Genomic DNA, 15242 nt, shown 5'->3' with positions numbered 1-15242 from the left:
TGCTAATGACCTGAAGACCGAGGCTGAAATCAGCAAAGCAACTCCTTTTGCAATAGCCCCCCAAAACATAAAATACCCAGGAATAACCTTAACCAAAGAAGTGAAAGACCTCTTTGATGAGAACTTTAAAAGCTTGAAAAATGAAATTGTCAGAACTAAGGAAATGGAAAAACCTCCCATGCTCCTGGATTGGGAGGATTAATATAATCAAAATGGCAATATTGCCAAAGGCTATCTACAAATTCAATGCAATACCCATTAATATCCCAACACAGTTTTTTAGTGAAATAGAGGAAGCAATCCAGAAATTCATATGGAACAATAAAAGACCTAGAATAGCAAAAACACTCCTAAGCAGAAAGAACAGTGCTGGAGGAATTACAATACCCAACTTTAAGCTGTATTATAAAGCTATAGTAATGAAAACAGCTTGGTATTGGCACCGGAACAGGCCTGAAGACCAATGGAACAGAATTGAAGACCCAGAAATGAACCCATAGAACTACGCCTACTTAATCTTTGATAAAGGAGCTAAAACAATAGTATGGAAGAAAGACAGCCTCTTTAACAAATGGTGCTGGGAAAACTGGCTCAACACATGCAACAAACTAAAACTAGATCCTTACATATCACCCTGCACCAAAATCAATTCCAAATGGATTAAAGACCTTGAAATCAAAACAGACACCTTGAAAACACTGAAGGAAGGAGTAGGAGAAACACTTGGGCTCCTTGGCGCAGGACGGAACTTCCTTAACAAAGACCCAGAAAGGCTACAAATCAAAGAAAGGTTGGACAAATGGGACTGCATCAAACTGCAGAGCTTCTGCACGGCAAAGGACATAGCTCGCAAGATAAACAGAAAGCCCACAGACTGGGAGAAGATCTTTACCGGACATTCAACAGACAAAGGCCTCATCTCTAAAATATATGCAGAACTAAAAAAATTACCTTCTTCCAAAACAAAACCGCAAAGAACCAATAGCCCCCTCATCAAGTGGGCTAAAGACTTACAAAGGGACTTCTCTGATGAGGAAATGAGAATGGCCAAGAGACATATGATAAAATGCTCTACATCACTGGCCATAAAAGAAATGCAAATCAAAACAACATTGAGATTCCAACTCACCCCAGTAAGAATGTCATATATCAAGAAAACTAACAATAACAATTGTTGGAGGGGATGTGGCCAAAAGGGAACCTTACTTCTTTGTCGGTGGGAATGTAAACTGGTTCAGCCACTCTGGCAAGCAATATGGAGATTCCTCAGAAGGCTAAATATAGAACTCCCCTATGACCCAGCAGCCCCACTTTTGGGTATCTATCCAAAAGACCACAAACAAAATCACAGTAATGACACCAGCACAACAATGTTCATCGCAGCACAATTTGTCATAGCTAGAATCTGGAACCAACCCAGATGCCCCTCAGTAGACGAATGGATCAGGAAAAGGTGGTACATATACACAATGGAATTTTATGCCTCTATCAGAAAGAATGACATTGTCCCATTTGTAAGGAAATGGAAGGACTTGGAAAAAATTATACTAAGTGAAGTGAGCCAGACCCAAAGAAACATGGACTCTATGGTCTCCCTTATTGGGAATAATTAGTACAGGTTTAGGCAAGTCATAGCAGAGTATCACAAGGCCCAATAGCTATACCCTTATGAACACATAAGATGATGCTAAGTGAAATGAACTCCATGTTATGGAAACAATTGTTATATCACAGTTGTAACTACTTTCCACGTCTTATATGTATCTGTAGCTTCTATTATTGATGATGTTCTTGTATCACCTTCTTGTGGTTGTACCTACACTATCTCTGTAATCTTATCTGAGTATATTGGAAACCGTGTATACTGGTATTGGAAGTAGGAAATTGAAAGGGAATACCAAATTTGAGAGACACAGGGTAAAAAAAGACAAACAACTAAAAAAGCAATACTTGCAAAACTATATGGTGTAAGTGAACTGAACACCTGGGGTGGGGGGAGGGAAGGGAAAGGGGGAGGAGGGAGGGGGGTATGAGGGACAAGGTAACAAACAGTACAAGAAATGTATCCATTGCCTAACGTATGAAACTGTAACCTCTCTGTACATCAGTTTGATAATAAAAATTTGAAAAAAAAAAAAGAAAAAAATGGAAAGATATAATGTGGTATTATCCATACATTGGACTATTGGTCTTAAAACTGGAATGAATCTGATGCATTATTAAAACAGATAAACCTTGAACACATGTTGTTAACAAAAATAAGCAGATACAAAAAAATACTGAGCCAGGTACTGGCAGTTCACACCTTTAATCTTTACTACACAGAAGGTTGAAATCCAAAGAACATGGTTGGAAGTCAGCTTGGGCAAAAAAGTCCATGAGACTCCATATCCAAAATAACCAGCAAAAGGCAAGTCTAGGTTGTAGCTCAAGTGGTAGTACACCAGCAGAGCAAGCTAAGGCCGGTAACAAAGGAAAATACTGTATAATTTCTCTTACATAAGGAGCCTACAGCAATTAATTTGGGACAGAAAACAAGCCAATGGCTACCAGGGGCTGGAAGAGAGTGGAACTGGGTAGTTACTTAAAGGATACAGTGTTTGAGTTTGGGAAATTGAACAAAAGTTCTGGAGATAGATGGTGATGATGGTTGCGCATAATGTTAATGTACCTAGTTTACTACACTGTATACTTAAAAATGGTTAAACGGTAACTCTAAAAATTACATATGCTATAAAAGTTAGTAATAAGTTTAAACTGTTTTATAGCGGTACTATAACCCATACCAAAAGTACTTATATTGGGATACTCCAAGTCAGTCTTCATTCTGAACTTAGAATGTGAAACTGATGATTCCCCATCCAGTCTCTCTTCCAGCATTACTACTAAGCCTGAACTGCTTAGCATGGAGGTCTTGGTTAGCATATAGCTGGATTTATTATCTTCAGCAACTAGTATAATTCCCATTCTAGTTCTCTTACAGAACAGTTGTACAAAAGGTCCATAACAGCCAAAAAATAATGCCAGAATATGAATTAATGGTTAACTCAGCAAATCAGATGTTCAAGAAATCACTGTCAGTAAATCTATCTTAAAATGCTAGATTAAATGCTTTAAATGTTTTTTTGGTATGGCCAAGCCAATAAAAGATAAAGAAATTCCACAGAAGCCAAAAAAAGGGGAAGATCTACAAATCCACAGGGTATGAATACCAGAACTAACGTTTTCCCTATGGTCATCACTGATTTCTAATGGATAAAAGCCTGGGTTTTAATGATCTCTGTTCCACAAAGAACAGGCAAAAAGCCTGGGGCCCAAACATTTTGGGAAGAAGGAAACACAAGTCCTTTCCTGAGAAACACACCCTGAAACCAAACCTCAAAGAAATCAACAAAATTTCCATGAAACATGAATTCACAATTCAAAATTACCATGCAAATGATGAAACAAAAGCTCCAGCAAGAGTCAGCAGAATAAAGAACATTATGAAATCAGATGCATAACGACTGCATCAAAAATAAAATATAAAGGTACACTTTATATTGTTACAGATGAAGAACTAGAGATGTGACACTATTCCAAAACAGAGACTATGAGTGAGAATTAGTGAGATTTTTTTTTAAGGCCAATAAAAAGCTCTTAGAGATAAAAGTCTTAAATTACAAAGAGCACTTACAAGGAATTAGTAAATTATAATGTATGAAAAATACCCAGAATTCAGCACATAGAATCAAAAGCATTGTAACAATAAAACAGAGGTAAGAACAAAAGAGGTCCTTCTTGCATCTAATTGGAATTCCAGAGGAATCAGAGAGAATGAGAGAAAGATAATATTCAAAGGGATAATAGTTGGAAACAACCCAGCAACAATGAAGACAAGCCTTAACAGCCATATTTGCCAATAATCTAAAAAAACTTAAAATCAGAATGCTGTTTACCACAGTATTAAAGAAAACCAAAGAAAAAACTAAGGGTAATGAATAAAAATAAAAGTTATCACAATTTTAAAAAAGGAAATACTAAGAGAGCAAAATATAATCAATGTAATTTAGTTCTGATAGAAATTAGTCACTTAGAATTCTATACCATGGACAGGTAGTCTAAAGCTCCTGATTAAGGAATTTGATTAAATGTATTTTATACCCTAGTTGAAATGATTGAAATGAATGTTTTCCAGTGTTGAACTAAGCTTTCATTCCTTGAAGAAACACAACTGAGTTTTGATTTATAACCTTGTTATATATTCTTGGATTCGTTTTGCTTTTGTTTTATGGTTTTTCACGTTTATATTAATGAGATTGGCCTAATATTTTCCTTTCTTGTGCAGTGCTTGTTAGTTACTGGTATTAAATCTTGTCTCATGAAAGTGACTGTGGAACTTTTTTTCTGTTAATTCCCCAAGATTTTGTTAAAAATTCAAGTTATGTATTCACTGTCTTCATTACTACTGGGTTGTTTCCAACTATTATCCCTCTGAATATTGTCTTTCTCTCATTCTCTCTGATTCCTCTGGAATTCCAATTAGACATAAGGATCTCACTTGTTCCTGAACTGCAATGTCAGTAAGAGTAAAAAAACATAAAAAGAATAAACTTTACTTGCATTAATCAACAAACACAAGAAACAATAAGAAACATGATTGCATTCTTTACATAAAGGTCAAAGACTGACAAACTAAGCAATATACCACTTAGAAATTTCTACAAACTGTGGTGACATCTTAAGAAGCTTAGTACATACAAGGTAAAATAAGCTAGCAAGAAAGAGACTTAACTGGGAGGTCCAAACCACTAACCAGAAGTTTCATTTAAGATTAACAAGAGATCCACATAGGTTCACTTAAATTCTCTCAAAAGTACATTTCTCAGCTACATATACTCTTTTCTAGACACTATCCATTTCATAATGTTTTAAACAACTCCAAAAAAAAAAATCCCCAAAGCTACATATACTCTTTTCTAGACACTATCCATTTCATAATAAGTTTTAAACAACTCCAAAAAAAAAAAATCCCCAAAGCTAAAGCCATTTTGGTTATTTGGTGTTTTTAAGACAGTTTTCATACATTAGATAGGCAGACAGACAGACAGACAGACATCTCCCCCAGCTTGCCTCACCTCAAGATCTTCCTGCCCTAGCCTCCTGACAAATGCTGTTTTAAATTTCCTCTTGCTGATCTCTTTTTCTTTTAATGTCTCTGCTTAAAAGTGCTGTTTTAACTGTAACAGATCATGTAAACATCTAGTCTTCAGGCTGTTTTTTAAAATAATTATACATTAAAAATATAATATGCATCAAATTTCTTTCCAAAACAGTGCTCAAGTGCAATAGATCTTTAAGCAGAAATAGATGTTATTGACTTGTACCCGCACCACTTTTTCTTTACACCTACTGAATTAAACTCCACATTTAATGAAATTATTTTAGTGACAACATAAGACATATATTAAGTTCTAAATACTGAAAGATGCTATCATTCAAATATATCTCAGTATCTCAATCATATATAGGAAACCTCAAAACATCTTTTACATGAAATCTAAAATTTCTTTAGCTTAGGTAACTTCAGGACGAAACGCGAGAGTCCAGTTGGATGTCTTAATATGAACCGCAACAATTTCTTTGGAAAAAGGATTTGGAGAAAAACCGAGACTCGGTTTCCATTAAATGGCTAAGACCCAATTAACCGTCCCCCCCCCCCCCGCAACCCCACCCCACAATTCTGTAGCACCATTTGAAGGTGAGGTGTGTTTTGTTGTTGTTGTTGTTGTTGTTGTTTAATGAGCACTCATACTGAAACCTCCTGGGCAAGGTAAGTACCAATCCTGGTAGATGAAACCCCAAATACCAACATGCTACGCATCACACTATTAGCCAGTGTCAGATTCGAGACTACTCCCCTCTCCTAAATCTTCTCAGAATGGTTTAGCGTCCAGAATTCCAGCTCTCCCTTCCAGAGTGTTTGGGTAAGAGTAACGGTAAAATGACTGTTTGGGGTAAAGAGTCCGTCAATTATATGGCCGAGAGTCACCTAGGCCCCTGTAAATCACTTAGTCTGATCTCTTCGGTAGATAGACAAAGTGTGCAAGAGGTAGACTTTGCTTGGGTCTCCTCGGCCATGCCGACGCTGCTAACGCCGAGGTGCTTAGAAACCGATACTAGGAAAGATCTAGAAAAGGATCGCAGGTTAATTTGGCGGTCCGATTTCCCTACAGGTGGAGAAACAGTGGAAAGCGCACGGTGGGGGTAGAGACCCCCGGCCACGGGCAACCACGGCCTGAAGAAAGTGATAGGAACCACGGTGACCCCGCCTTCCTGCCTTCAGGAGAACCGAACCCCGGTTTCATTCAGCAACACGGCCCCCATCCCATCCTCCCGCGCCCAACCAGGACGGGGGGGGGGGGGGAGGACAGGGATAACTGTCACAGCTGGACCGCCACCAGACCGCCGCTAGCGCCCGACTCCCGCCTCGCCCCTGGGATTCAGACCGCTGGGAGAAAATGAAGCAATGAAATAACGGCGACTCCCGCGAGAAGAGGTACCTGGGGTTCGCGCCGCAATCCGCAGCCACACTAGCACCCGAGTCCAACGCCCCACTTCCGGGGTCACGGCCTCCTCAGGGAGGCCCGAAATCCCAGCAGAGTTCAGCCTCAGGAACTCCGCCCCCCCCCTCCCACGTCCCGCCCTCTTTGCCCATTCTGCCTAGCACCCGGGAAACTTCCGGAACGCCGCGAATCACCCAAACCGTCGCCTCCCACTTCCGGACGCATCTTAGGGGGCAACGTGAGGTCGTAGAAGTTTCTCCCTTTTGATTGGTGGAACTGGCACGCCAATCAAGGTGGGCGCCGGGAAATCTGTTACCCCGCCGAGTTGCTCTGGTCCTATCTTGCTCATCTCCTGCGTGTCGCGGCTTTTGGGGGCTTAAGTCATGGCGGACCTAATGGAATTGCCGAAGTGGCGCATCAACGCCAGTATGGTGCCTCAGTTTATCGACCGGCCAGTCTGCTTCGTAGGACGTCTGGAAAAGGTGGGCGTGCCCGCGGCCTGCCCTCCCACCCCCCCACCCCCGTGTGTAGCCGGTTTGAGGGACCCCCGTAACCGCCGGGGTGGTGGACCTGAAGTAGGTAATGGAGGGTGAAGGACGGAGAGCCCTGTCTTCCCGATCTGCTTTATTCTGCCCAAGTAGCCTTCCTGCAGTTTATTTAGTTCTTGCGGCCCTATTTTCGCGCCTTTTTGTAGCAGTGAAGTGTTCGTGAGTGTTCTGGGTTCTAAGTTCCAGTGTCCCTCGCCCGTTCTGTGTTTATCCAAAGAAAGTTATACTGCTGACTTCCGCGTGTATTACCTTCTGCGTTTTTAACCAAATGTAGCTGATAGCCGCTAGGCTGGCTCTTTATTGTCTTTGCCTGTGTTCTCCGACCTTATTCTCCTGTACTCGCGTCTCCTGAAAACATTTCATCGTCCCTTCCAGAATTCGTAACTATCCATTTTACTTCAACCCCCCTCATCCTACTGATGAGAAACAGGCCGGAAGCCAAGAGATGGAAAATCACTTGCAAAGACTTTCTTAGTAACTCCTTCTAACCACGCATCCCATAGCAGCCAGAGTGCGCTGGTTAACTAAAATGCTGCTCAAGGAAGAGCAAAGGTGGCATTCAAACCAGATCACAGTGCAGCTTGCAGCTGCCTCCCAGGAACAGAACCCAAATCTTTGGCAACCACTTACTTTACTTCATCATTTTAAAATCATTCCCTCAGGGAGATGTGCTATATCTAAATCATAAGTGTCAGCATATTCCCACTTTTGAGTAATTTGGTCCTCCTTTGTTTTTACAATAAACCATTGGGAAAACAATTGCTTTATTCCGAACTAAAGTAAGTTGGAGTCAATCCACTAGTCTTAGGTCAAGTTTTGACCTAAAGGTCCACGTGGGATTTGTTTATTTACAAAATTGTGTGTTTCTTTTTTAGATTCATCCCTCTGGAAAAATGTTTATTCTGTCAGATGGAGAAGGGAAAACTGGAAACGTTGAATTGATGGAGCCAGTATGTTTAAGTATTAAGTCTCTTTATCTTGGTTTGTTTTGTTACTGGTTCTGATTTTTGGAGCAGGTATATAAAGGATGTGCTTGTAAAACTTAACTGAACTTTAAAATTAACTCACATATATCCTCTCATTATACTTCTTTTTATATTTCTTACCAATGATTCCGAGGGCTCCATAATCATTGATATACCCCTTGCTTGGCTGGACAAAAATCTTCATCCTTAGGAAGAAAAATTACGTGAGAAAAATCCTTTCATATTACTCCTTCCTTCTTCAAGATTTCTCTATTTTTTTTCTTTTTTTGAGACAGTCTTGATTTGTTATTCAGTGATCTTTTGACACTTGGACTCAAGCAATTCTGCTTCAGACTACTAAGCAGCTAGCATGATAGGTGTATTTCCTATTTTTATTTATGTGTCTTTCCAAATGTCATTTATTTTTGTATTTTATGTTTCATTTGCTGAAAAACATTTTCTTAGTCTTCTGTGCAGACAGTTCCATATGCTATTTGGTAAATCAATTAATACATGTTGTGATTCTCCCCAAGAGTCCTTAAAAACGAATTACTTCCTGGAGCCTGTGGCTCACACCTGTAACCCTAGCTACCCAGGAGGCTGAGATCTGAGGGTCATGGTTCAAGGCCAGCCCAGGCAGTAAAGTCCGTGAGACTCTTACCTCTAATTAAACACCAAAAACCTGGAAATGGAGGTGTGGCTCAAATAGTAGAGTACTATCCTAGATCAAAAAAGCTCAAGGACAGTGGCCTGGCCTTCAGTTCAAGCTCTATGATGAACACCAAAAACAATAGTAATAATAATTAACTGCTTACAGAAATCCCCATTCTCGGTATGTTTGAGTTGATCTTTATCTTAAATGTTTAACTGAACCTTTGGGCTGGAAGCTACTAGGAAAAAGAACAAGACTTGCCAGTTGCTAGTGGCTCATTCCTGTAATCCTTGCTACTCTGTAGACTGAGATTTGGATCACAGTCCCACAGAAAAATATTTGAGATTCTATCTCTAGTTAACTATTAAAATTCCAGACCAGAGGCATGGTTACAGCAAAGTACCATCCATGAGCAGGAAAGCTGAGTGAGAGCATGAGGCTATGAGTTCAACCCCTGGTACTGGCCCACACCCACACACATAACCAGACTTACATAGGCAATCAGTTAAGTAATGAGGTGTGATTTTTTTCCCCCTTTATTTAGAGGTACTGGATTTTGAACTTGGGTTCATGCTTGCCAAGCCGGTGCTCAACTGAGCCACTCTTCTCCCTTTTATTTTTGAGTAGGGGCTTGCTTCCTACCCAGGCAGGCATTTGGATTGCAGTCTGCCTAGCCAGGCACAAGGCTTTCCACCCAGTTATAGGTTGAAAAGGATGCTTGTGAACTTTCTGCTAGGATAGGCCTCGAACAACAATCCTTCTGCCCTCATTCTCCTAATAAGATAAGAACTTCCAATTGCCTGTGAATCCCATTGTCTTTCAAAGTAGAATTGTGTAACAAGTTCAAGTTTTATATTGTCAAATTTTAAACACCTTTTTCTCATGGAAGTTTGCTGAAATGAAACCATTTGAAAGATGCATCATTTTCTAAATTCTAAAAATATAATAATACATTGACATTTTGTTCAATGTTTTAGCTTAGTGAAGAAATCTCTGGAGTCTTGGAAGTAGTTGGAAAAGTAACCCCCAAGGCAACAATCATGTGTACCTCTTTCATCCAGTTTAAAGAGGATATTCTTCCTTTTGGTAAGAAACTCTTTATCGTATTTAGTGATTTTTTTCTCATAAGGAAAACAGTTTCATTTGTAATCTGGTATGTGTTGGTCTTAACTCTCAATCCTGCCATATTTTCAATTTCTACAGAGTTTTCTAATCCCAAAGAAATATTGGAGGACATTTTGTCCTGCTAAAAGGTCTTTGTAGATAGAAAGAGGAATGTTTTGAAATAGGATTAATGATTTTGTATTGATACATGAAGTCCTGAGGTAATGCGATACTCAAAAACTAAGAGGAAAAACCTGCCAGAGTAGCAGACAGTGGACGGTCATGTATTCCCCATGTGGGGGAAAATTTAAACGATGGTTCATAACTTAATTATAGAAACTGAATTGTGAAAGTAAACTTTAAAAGAGAAATAGGTAGAAATCTTCTAGGTAATAGATGCTGCTGTAGATTAAGTGTCTACTTCTATGCTTCTTTCAGATCTTGGACTTTACAATGAAGCTTTGAAAATTATCCATGAGTTTCCTCAGTTTTTTCCAGTAGGAGCTGTGGAACAATCATGATTGATTTGTTGTTGTTTTATGATTTCAAGTGAATTATATTGAAGGGATTCTCATCAGTCTCATCATTATGTTTGAAGGAAAGCTGAGTCTTCATTCTCATGCTTTTGTTGACTTTTCACGAACTGAACTTTAAATAATTTAACCTAAAGTTAGTTTTTGATGAAACGAGAATATCGGGATTTTTTTTTTTACTAAAGTCATTTTATTTCCCCTCCCCCCAAGTTTTGCTTTGTTTTGTTTGCTGCTTATTTATTGTCAAAGTGAAGTACCAGAGGGTACAGTTTCATATGTAAGGCAAGTACATTTCTTATCCAACTTGTTACCTCCTCCCTCATTCCCCCCCCCCCGTCTCCCCCGTTGCCCCCCTCCCAATTGTACACCAATTGGTTTTGTAAGTATCACTAAAAAGACATTTTATTAAAAAATCACTTCAATATATGGTCAGATAAGAAGCAAGAAGAAAACAGTTGTCTTGAGTTTGTTTCTATTTTACTAATAAAACTTTAAATGGTATATACTACTGCTCATTTTTTCAGTTGTATATTCAACACAAACTCCAAACTTTGTAAGTTGAGTCTTAGATCTACCAAGTAAAACCCTGGGTCATCTTTGTTAAGAATTTCACAAATTCTAATGTGTTAATTATTGCTTTGTTTGGTTATGCCAGCACCAGTGCTTCAACTCAGGGCTTTGTATGCTCACTAAGCTTGCTTGCTCAAGGCTAATGCTCTAGCCATACGAGCTACATTTCCAGAATAGCATTTTACTGACTATTTGAGATAAAAATTCATAGACTTTTCTGTTTGGGCTGGTTTCAATCCTAGATCCTCCAGGTCTTACCCTCCTGAATAGTTAGGATTGCAGTTGCCTAAAACCTCTTGAACTACTATGTTTATTAAACTGGGTTATGAATCTAGGATCTTGCTTTCCATTGAATGAATGATTTCTGCTAGAATCCATCCCTATATTGAGCTGGTCAGCATCTACACCTGAATGTCCCACCAAAACTGCAATTTAAGTAATATTTGAAAAGTATAGTTCCCTTGCCACATGTTCCAGATTTTTCTTACAATGTCACTGAGATATAATTTGTGTATACAGTGCACTAATATCAAGGATACAATTAAGTGTTTTTTAGTGGTACACCCATCACCATAATCAATTTTAGAACATTTTCCTAACTCCAAAAAGGAAATCCTGTACCATTCAATTGTAATAGTTCAATCCTTACACCATAACCACCCTTTCCCAAACCTTAATCTATCACTGACCTACATTGGTCTCCTTTATCCACAGCTTCACTTCTTTGGTTTCAATTACCACCTCAAAATATTAAAATATTCCTAAGATTTAGATTGCTCCCTTTTCTAAGTAGTCTGGTGATATATTAGGCCATCTTGTCTTATTCTATTCAGGACTGAATTATTCCCTTGTCCACTCTACATGGCTGCCTGTCTGTTACCATTTTGCTGTCCTAATTATCTCATCTGGCAATATGATGGTGTGTACATCCACAGTTTCAAGCATCTATTGAGGGTCTTGAAGTATATTCCTCTTCAGGCAATCTATCTCTAGATTTGTCTCTATTCTACATATTTCATATGAAAATAATCATACTATGTTTCTGTCACTTGGCATAATGTTTGAGAGTTGATAGAGTTCATGTTACAGGTGTCCCAGTTTTTCATCTGTCTTAATTTTTCAGACAAAACAGTCTCAGTTTTTTTTATTTAAACATTAAAACAAATGAAAATAAAGGTCCCCAGTATCTTTTCAGAGAACTGCTATGTTTTGGTGTATAGTTTCCATAACTGTATACAAATTGTCTATGGGAGGGGCTTCAACAAACAGTTCTGCAACACACATTTCTCCTTAATATGTCTTAGCATTGAGCAAACATAGGTCATCTTTCTTAGGTTATGAAACACCCTACTGTACTAGTTTAATTAATGTTCTTGAATTCATTTAATCAATCCTGTAGTCTTTACCACCAAGATGTCCTACACATAAGAAACCCAAACTCTGTCTTACTATATTTCTCAGTTTCAGTCTAGTTTGAAAATCCACAAAAATCAGGAGAGAAAGGACATGAACGGTAATAGATGTAGTAAGGATAGGAAGCAAGTACAATATATTTTAAGATGCCATAGAACTCAGTGATGATATTTGAGCAACCCTAAGAACCAAAAAAGAAGCTAATGGCTTGGGAGACATTGACTTTGCTTTAAAGTAGTAGATATCTACTACTGTGAAGATAAGAAACAAGGTATGTCTAAAATCCAAAATTTCTGGATTCTGAAGCACATTTAGTCCCAAGAGTTTGAACTAAGAGACTTTGTTCCTAAAACATGGGACAGATTATAGAATAAGAAAATCATAGAAGCAGTGACAGTGCCCCTATGAGATTGACAGCAGAAATGAGAGGGAGTGAAGAGAATGCGGTAGTTGTTGACTCAGAAGAAGAAACAACAGTGCCTGCCACCTAAGAATTAATAGATATTTGTTGAATGATGAATTATGAGGCAAAGAATGACTTTAAAACAACAAAAGTTCAAAGGATAATTGAAGCTAAGAATAATAGATGGATAAAATATTGTGAACATTTATAATACATACCATAGGATTAGGCGACAAAAATGAGAAACATGTTGAAAAGACAATAACCACAAAAATATAGTTAGGCGTTAAATTTAGCTCTGTGTCTTCCTGAAAAGCTAGGAGAAGAAATTTAATATGCTTCAATTCACTAGAAAAATCAAATATTTTCCTGTGTGAAAACTGAAAGGAATATTATGGAATCTAAGGTAGAGGATGATGAACTGAAAATTGGTTATCTAAAGTACCTATTTTACAGACATCTTCAAGTGTTTGCTTTATTTTCACTTGACAACCTCAGAATTATACACAACTCAAAACATCTCAGAAGGTGAGTTAAGTGCTCTGTGTGTGTCATCACAGGCTGATTACTAAAGATGTACAAACAAAACCTGAGGTCTTGTCAGAAGATGCCTCATCTCTTACTACCTGTGTAATATTTAAGTTGTCTAAGAAAGAATCCAGTAGGATTAAGAAAGATCAAATTTTTCAGTTGTAGTTTCTGAAACTCCACTTTGGTTTTTTTCCTCATTTAGTTCACAGGGAATATAATTCTAATCTGTCACCAAAATCAAATGAATACTACTAGTGTCACGAGTTGTCATTCCTCTGAAAATGATGCTAAATCTAGAGTACTAATAAACCATGTGTTTTAAATTACTTCCTGAGTGATGTTGATTTGAAATAAGCTATGCAATTGATTACCCTATTTGACCTACAGCATTGCTTTATGAGATGACAAAGCAAGACCAGAGCTTAAACTTACAAACAATGCAATATGTTTGTCTTGATGCTGGGAGTAAAACTGTAGTTACTATGCTATTGTTTCAACTTGGCATATTACAGAATGTCAGCAGCTGTGCACTGTGTTCTGTAGTATTTTCTTCATTTTAAGACTTAAACCAAAGCATAGTGGTTTTTATATATTAAAAATCCTGTATTTTGCAGATAAAACTTCATGACAGTTGTCAGAAAGTCATAAATACTGTATCTGAGAAAAGGGATGGATATAGAGAATGACAGTTTGGGACAGTGCCGTGGATAACACTCTTGACTTCATTAGCCTCCCTACAAAAGCAACTATTAATTTTTCACAAGGGTCTGAAATATTGCCTAGGTAAAGAAGACGTTGGCTCTAATAATCTTACACCACACAACTTGATGATAATAAATCTTCTATAATGGTAGTTTTAAATTCATGTTTTCATTGAAAGATCACAGTATCTTGTTACCTGGATTTTGAAAGATAATCAGCAGGGAGAAATTCTGCTGATGTATAATAGTTACTAATTAAAAGTCACATAATTTAGTATAAATTTTACCTTAGATACAGGAAATAAAGATCACTTACATCCTAATGTTTATTATCACTTATTTAACCCCAGTTAATGCACTGTGATCATTTAAAGCAAAATGTGTCAACTAAATTTAACACAAATCTGTACACAAAACCAGAAACCAAAAGCATTTCTTTGAATTATTTTAACACTTTATTTATTTTATTTATTTTGCCAGTCTTGGGGCTTGAACTCAGGGCCTGAGCACAGTCCCTGGCTTTTGCTTAAGGCTAGCACTCTACTACGTGTGGCATAGTGCCACTTGGCCTTTTTTCTATATATGTGGTGCTGAGGAATCAAACCCAAGGCATCATGTACGAGAGGCAAGCACTTAACCACTAGGCCATATCCCAGCCCGATTTTCTTTATTTTTTGAGAAGCCTTAGGCTTTGTGAAAACATTAGACCCAAGGAGAGAATACATGTTTCTGTTTTAGAGGTGCATCTATCCTTAAGTGATCAGAGTTCCTTCGGGTCAATTATTCCTTCCACATGTCTCAGAAATGGAATGTTTTAGTTGGTCAAGTATTTGACCTTTTATGAGTGACAGACAGGCAGTGGGCCCAGGGGTTTCCTCATTCTGGAATCTAAGAAATCACCAAATGTTTTCCAGATGACCATAGTGTGGACCTGGGGAAGAATTAGGAATTAGAGATCATTGCTTCCAAGTTAGGAGAGTTTCTAAACTTCTTTTTCTATTGGAAACCATTGACCTCAAGGAATTGGTCCTCTAAACAATTTCCTTCACTCTCAACAGTAAAGTTGTCAGGAAAACAACTCAGGATGTGATATTTCTTATACTGTTCTTGTTTCCAAAAAGAAATTTATCACAGCTGCAAAGATTTCTATCTTTTGCTGGGGATATGGCCTAGTGGCAAGAGCACTTGCCTCGTATACATGAAGCCCTGGGTTCGATTCCCCAGCACCACATATACAGAAAATGGCCAGAAGTGGCGCTGTGACTCAAGTGGCAGAG

At 38.2% G+C, this 15242-nt stretch overlaps 2 protein-coding genes across 3 annotated transcripts in view; one reads left to right on the top strand and one right to left on the bottom strand.

Annotated features, from left to right (window-relative positions):
* The window catches only part of Umad1 (UBAP1-MVB12-associated (UMA) domain containing 1), a 165638-nt gene extending 158969 nt beyond the window's left edge, over positions 1-6669 (bottom strand). For both annotated transcript variants that reach the window (XM_048340075.1, XM_048340076.1), the window contains exon 1: positions 6543-6669. The gene's annotated coding sequence lies outside the window, so the exon portion shown is untranslated. The remainder of the gene's footprint in view (positions 1-6542) is intronic.
* Positions 6670-6828: 159 nt separating this feature from the next.
* On the top strand, positions 6829-10624 carry Rpa3 (replication protein A3). The gene is made up of 4 exons (XM_048337897.1): positions 6829-7027; positions 7969-8043; positions 9688-9796; positions 10253-10624. The coding sequence occupies exons 1-4, from the start codon at positions 6929-6931 to the stop codon at positions 10333-10335; spliced, it is 366 nt and encodes a 121-aa protein (XP_048193854.1). The 5' UTR covers positions 6829-6928; the 3' UTR covers positions 10336-10624.
* The last annotated feature ends 4618 nt before the right edge of the window (positions 10625-15242 follow it).

This window comes from Perognathus longimembris, chromosome 2 (assembly GCF_023159225.1).
Source record: "Perognathus longimembris pacificus isolate PPM17 chromosome 2, ASM2315922v1, whole genome shotgun sequence".
NCBI classification, from domain to species: Eukaryota; Metazoa; Chordata; class Mammalia; order Rodentia; family Heteromyidae; genus Perognathus; species Perognathus longimembris.
This window is presented reverse-complemented; position numbering and strand designations above follow the sequence as displayed.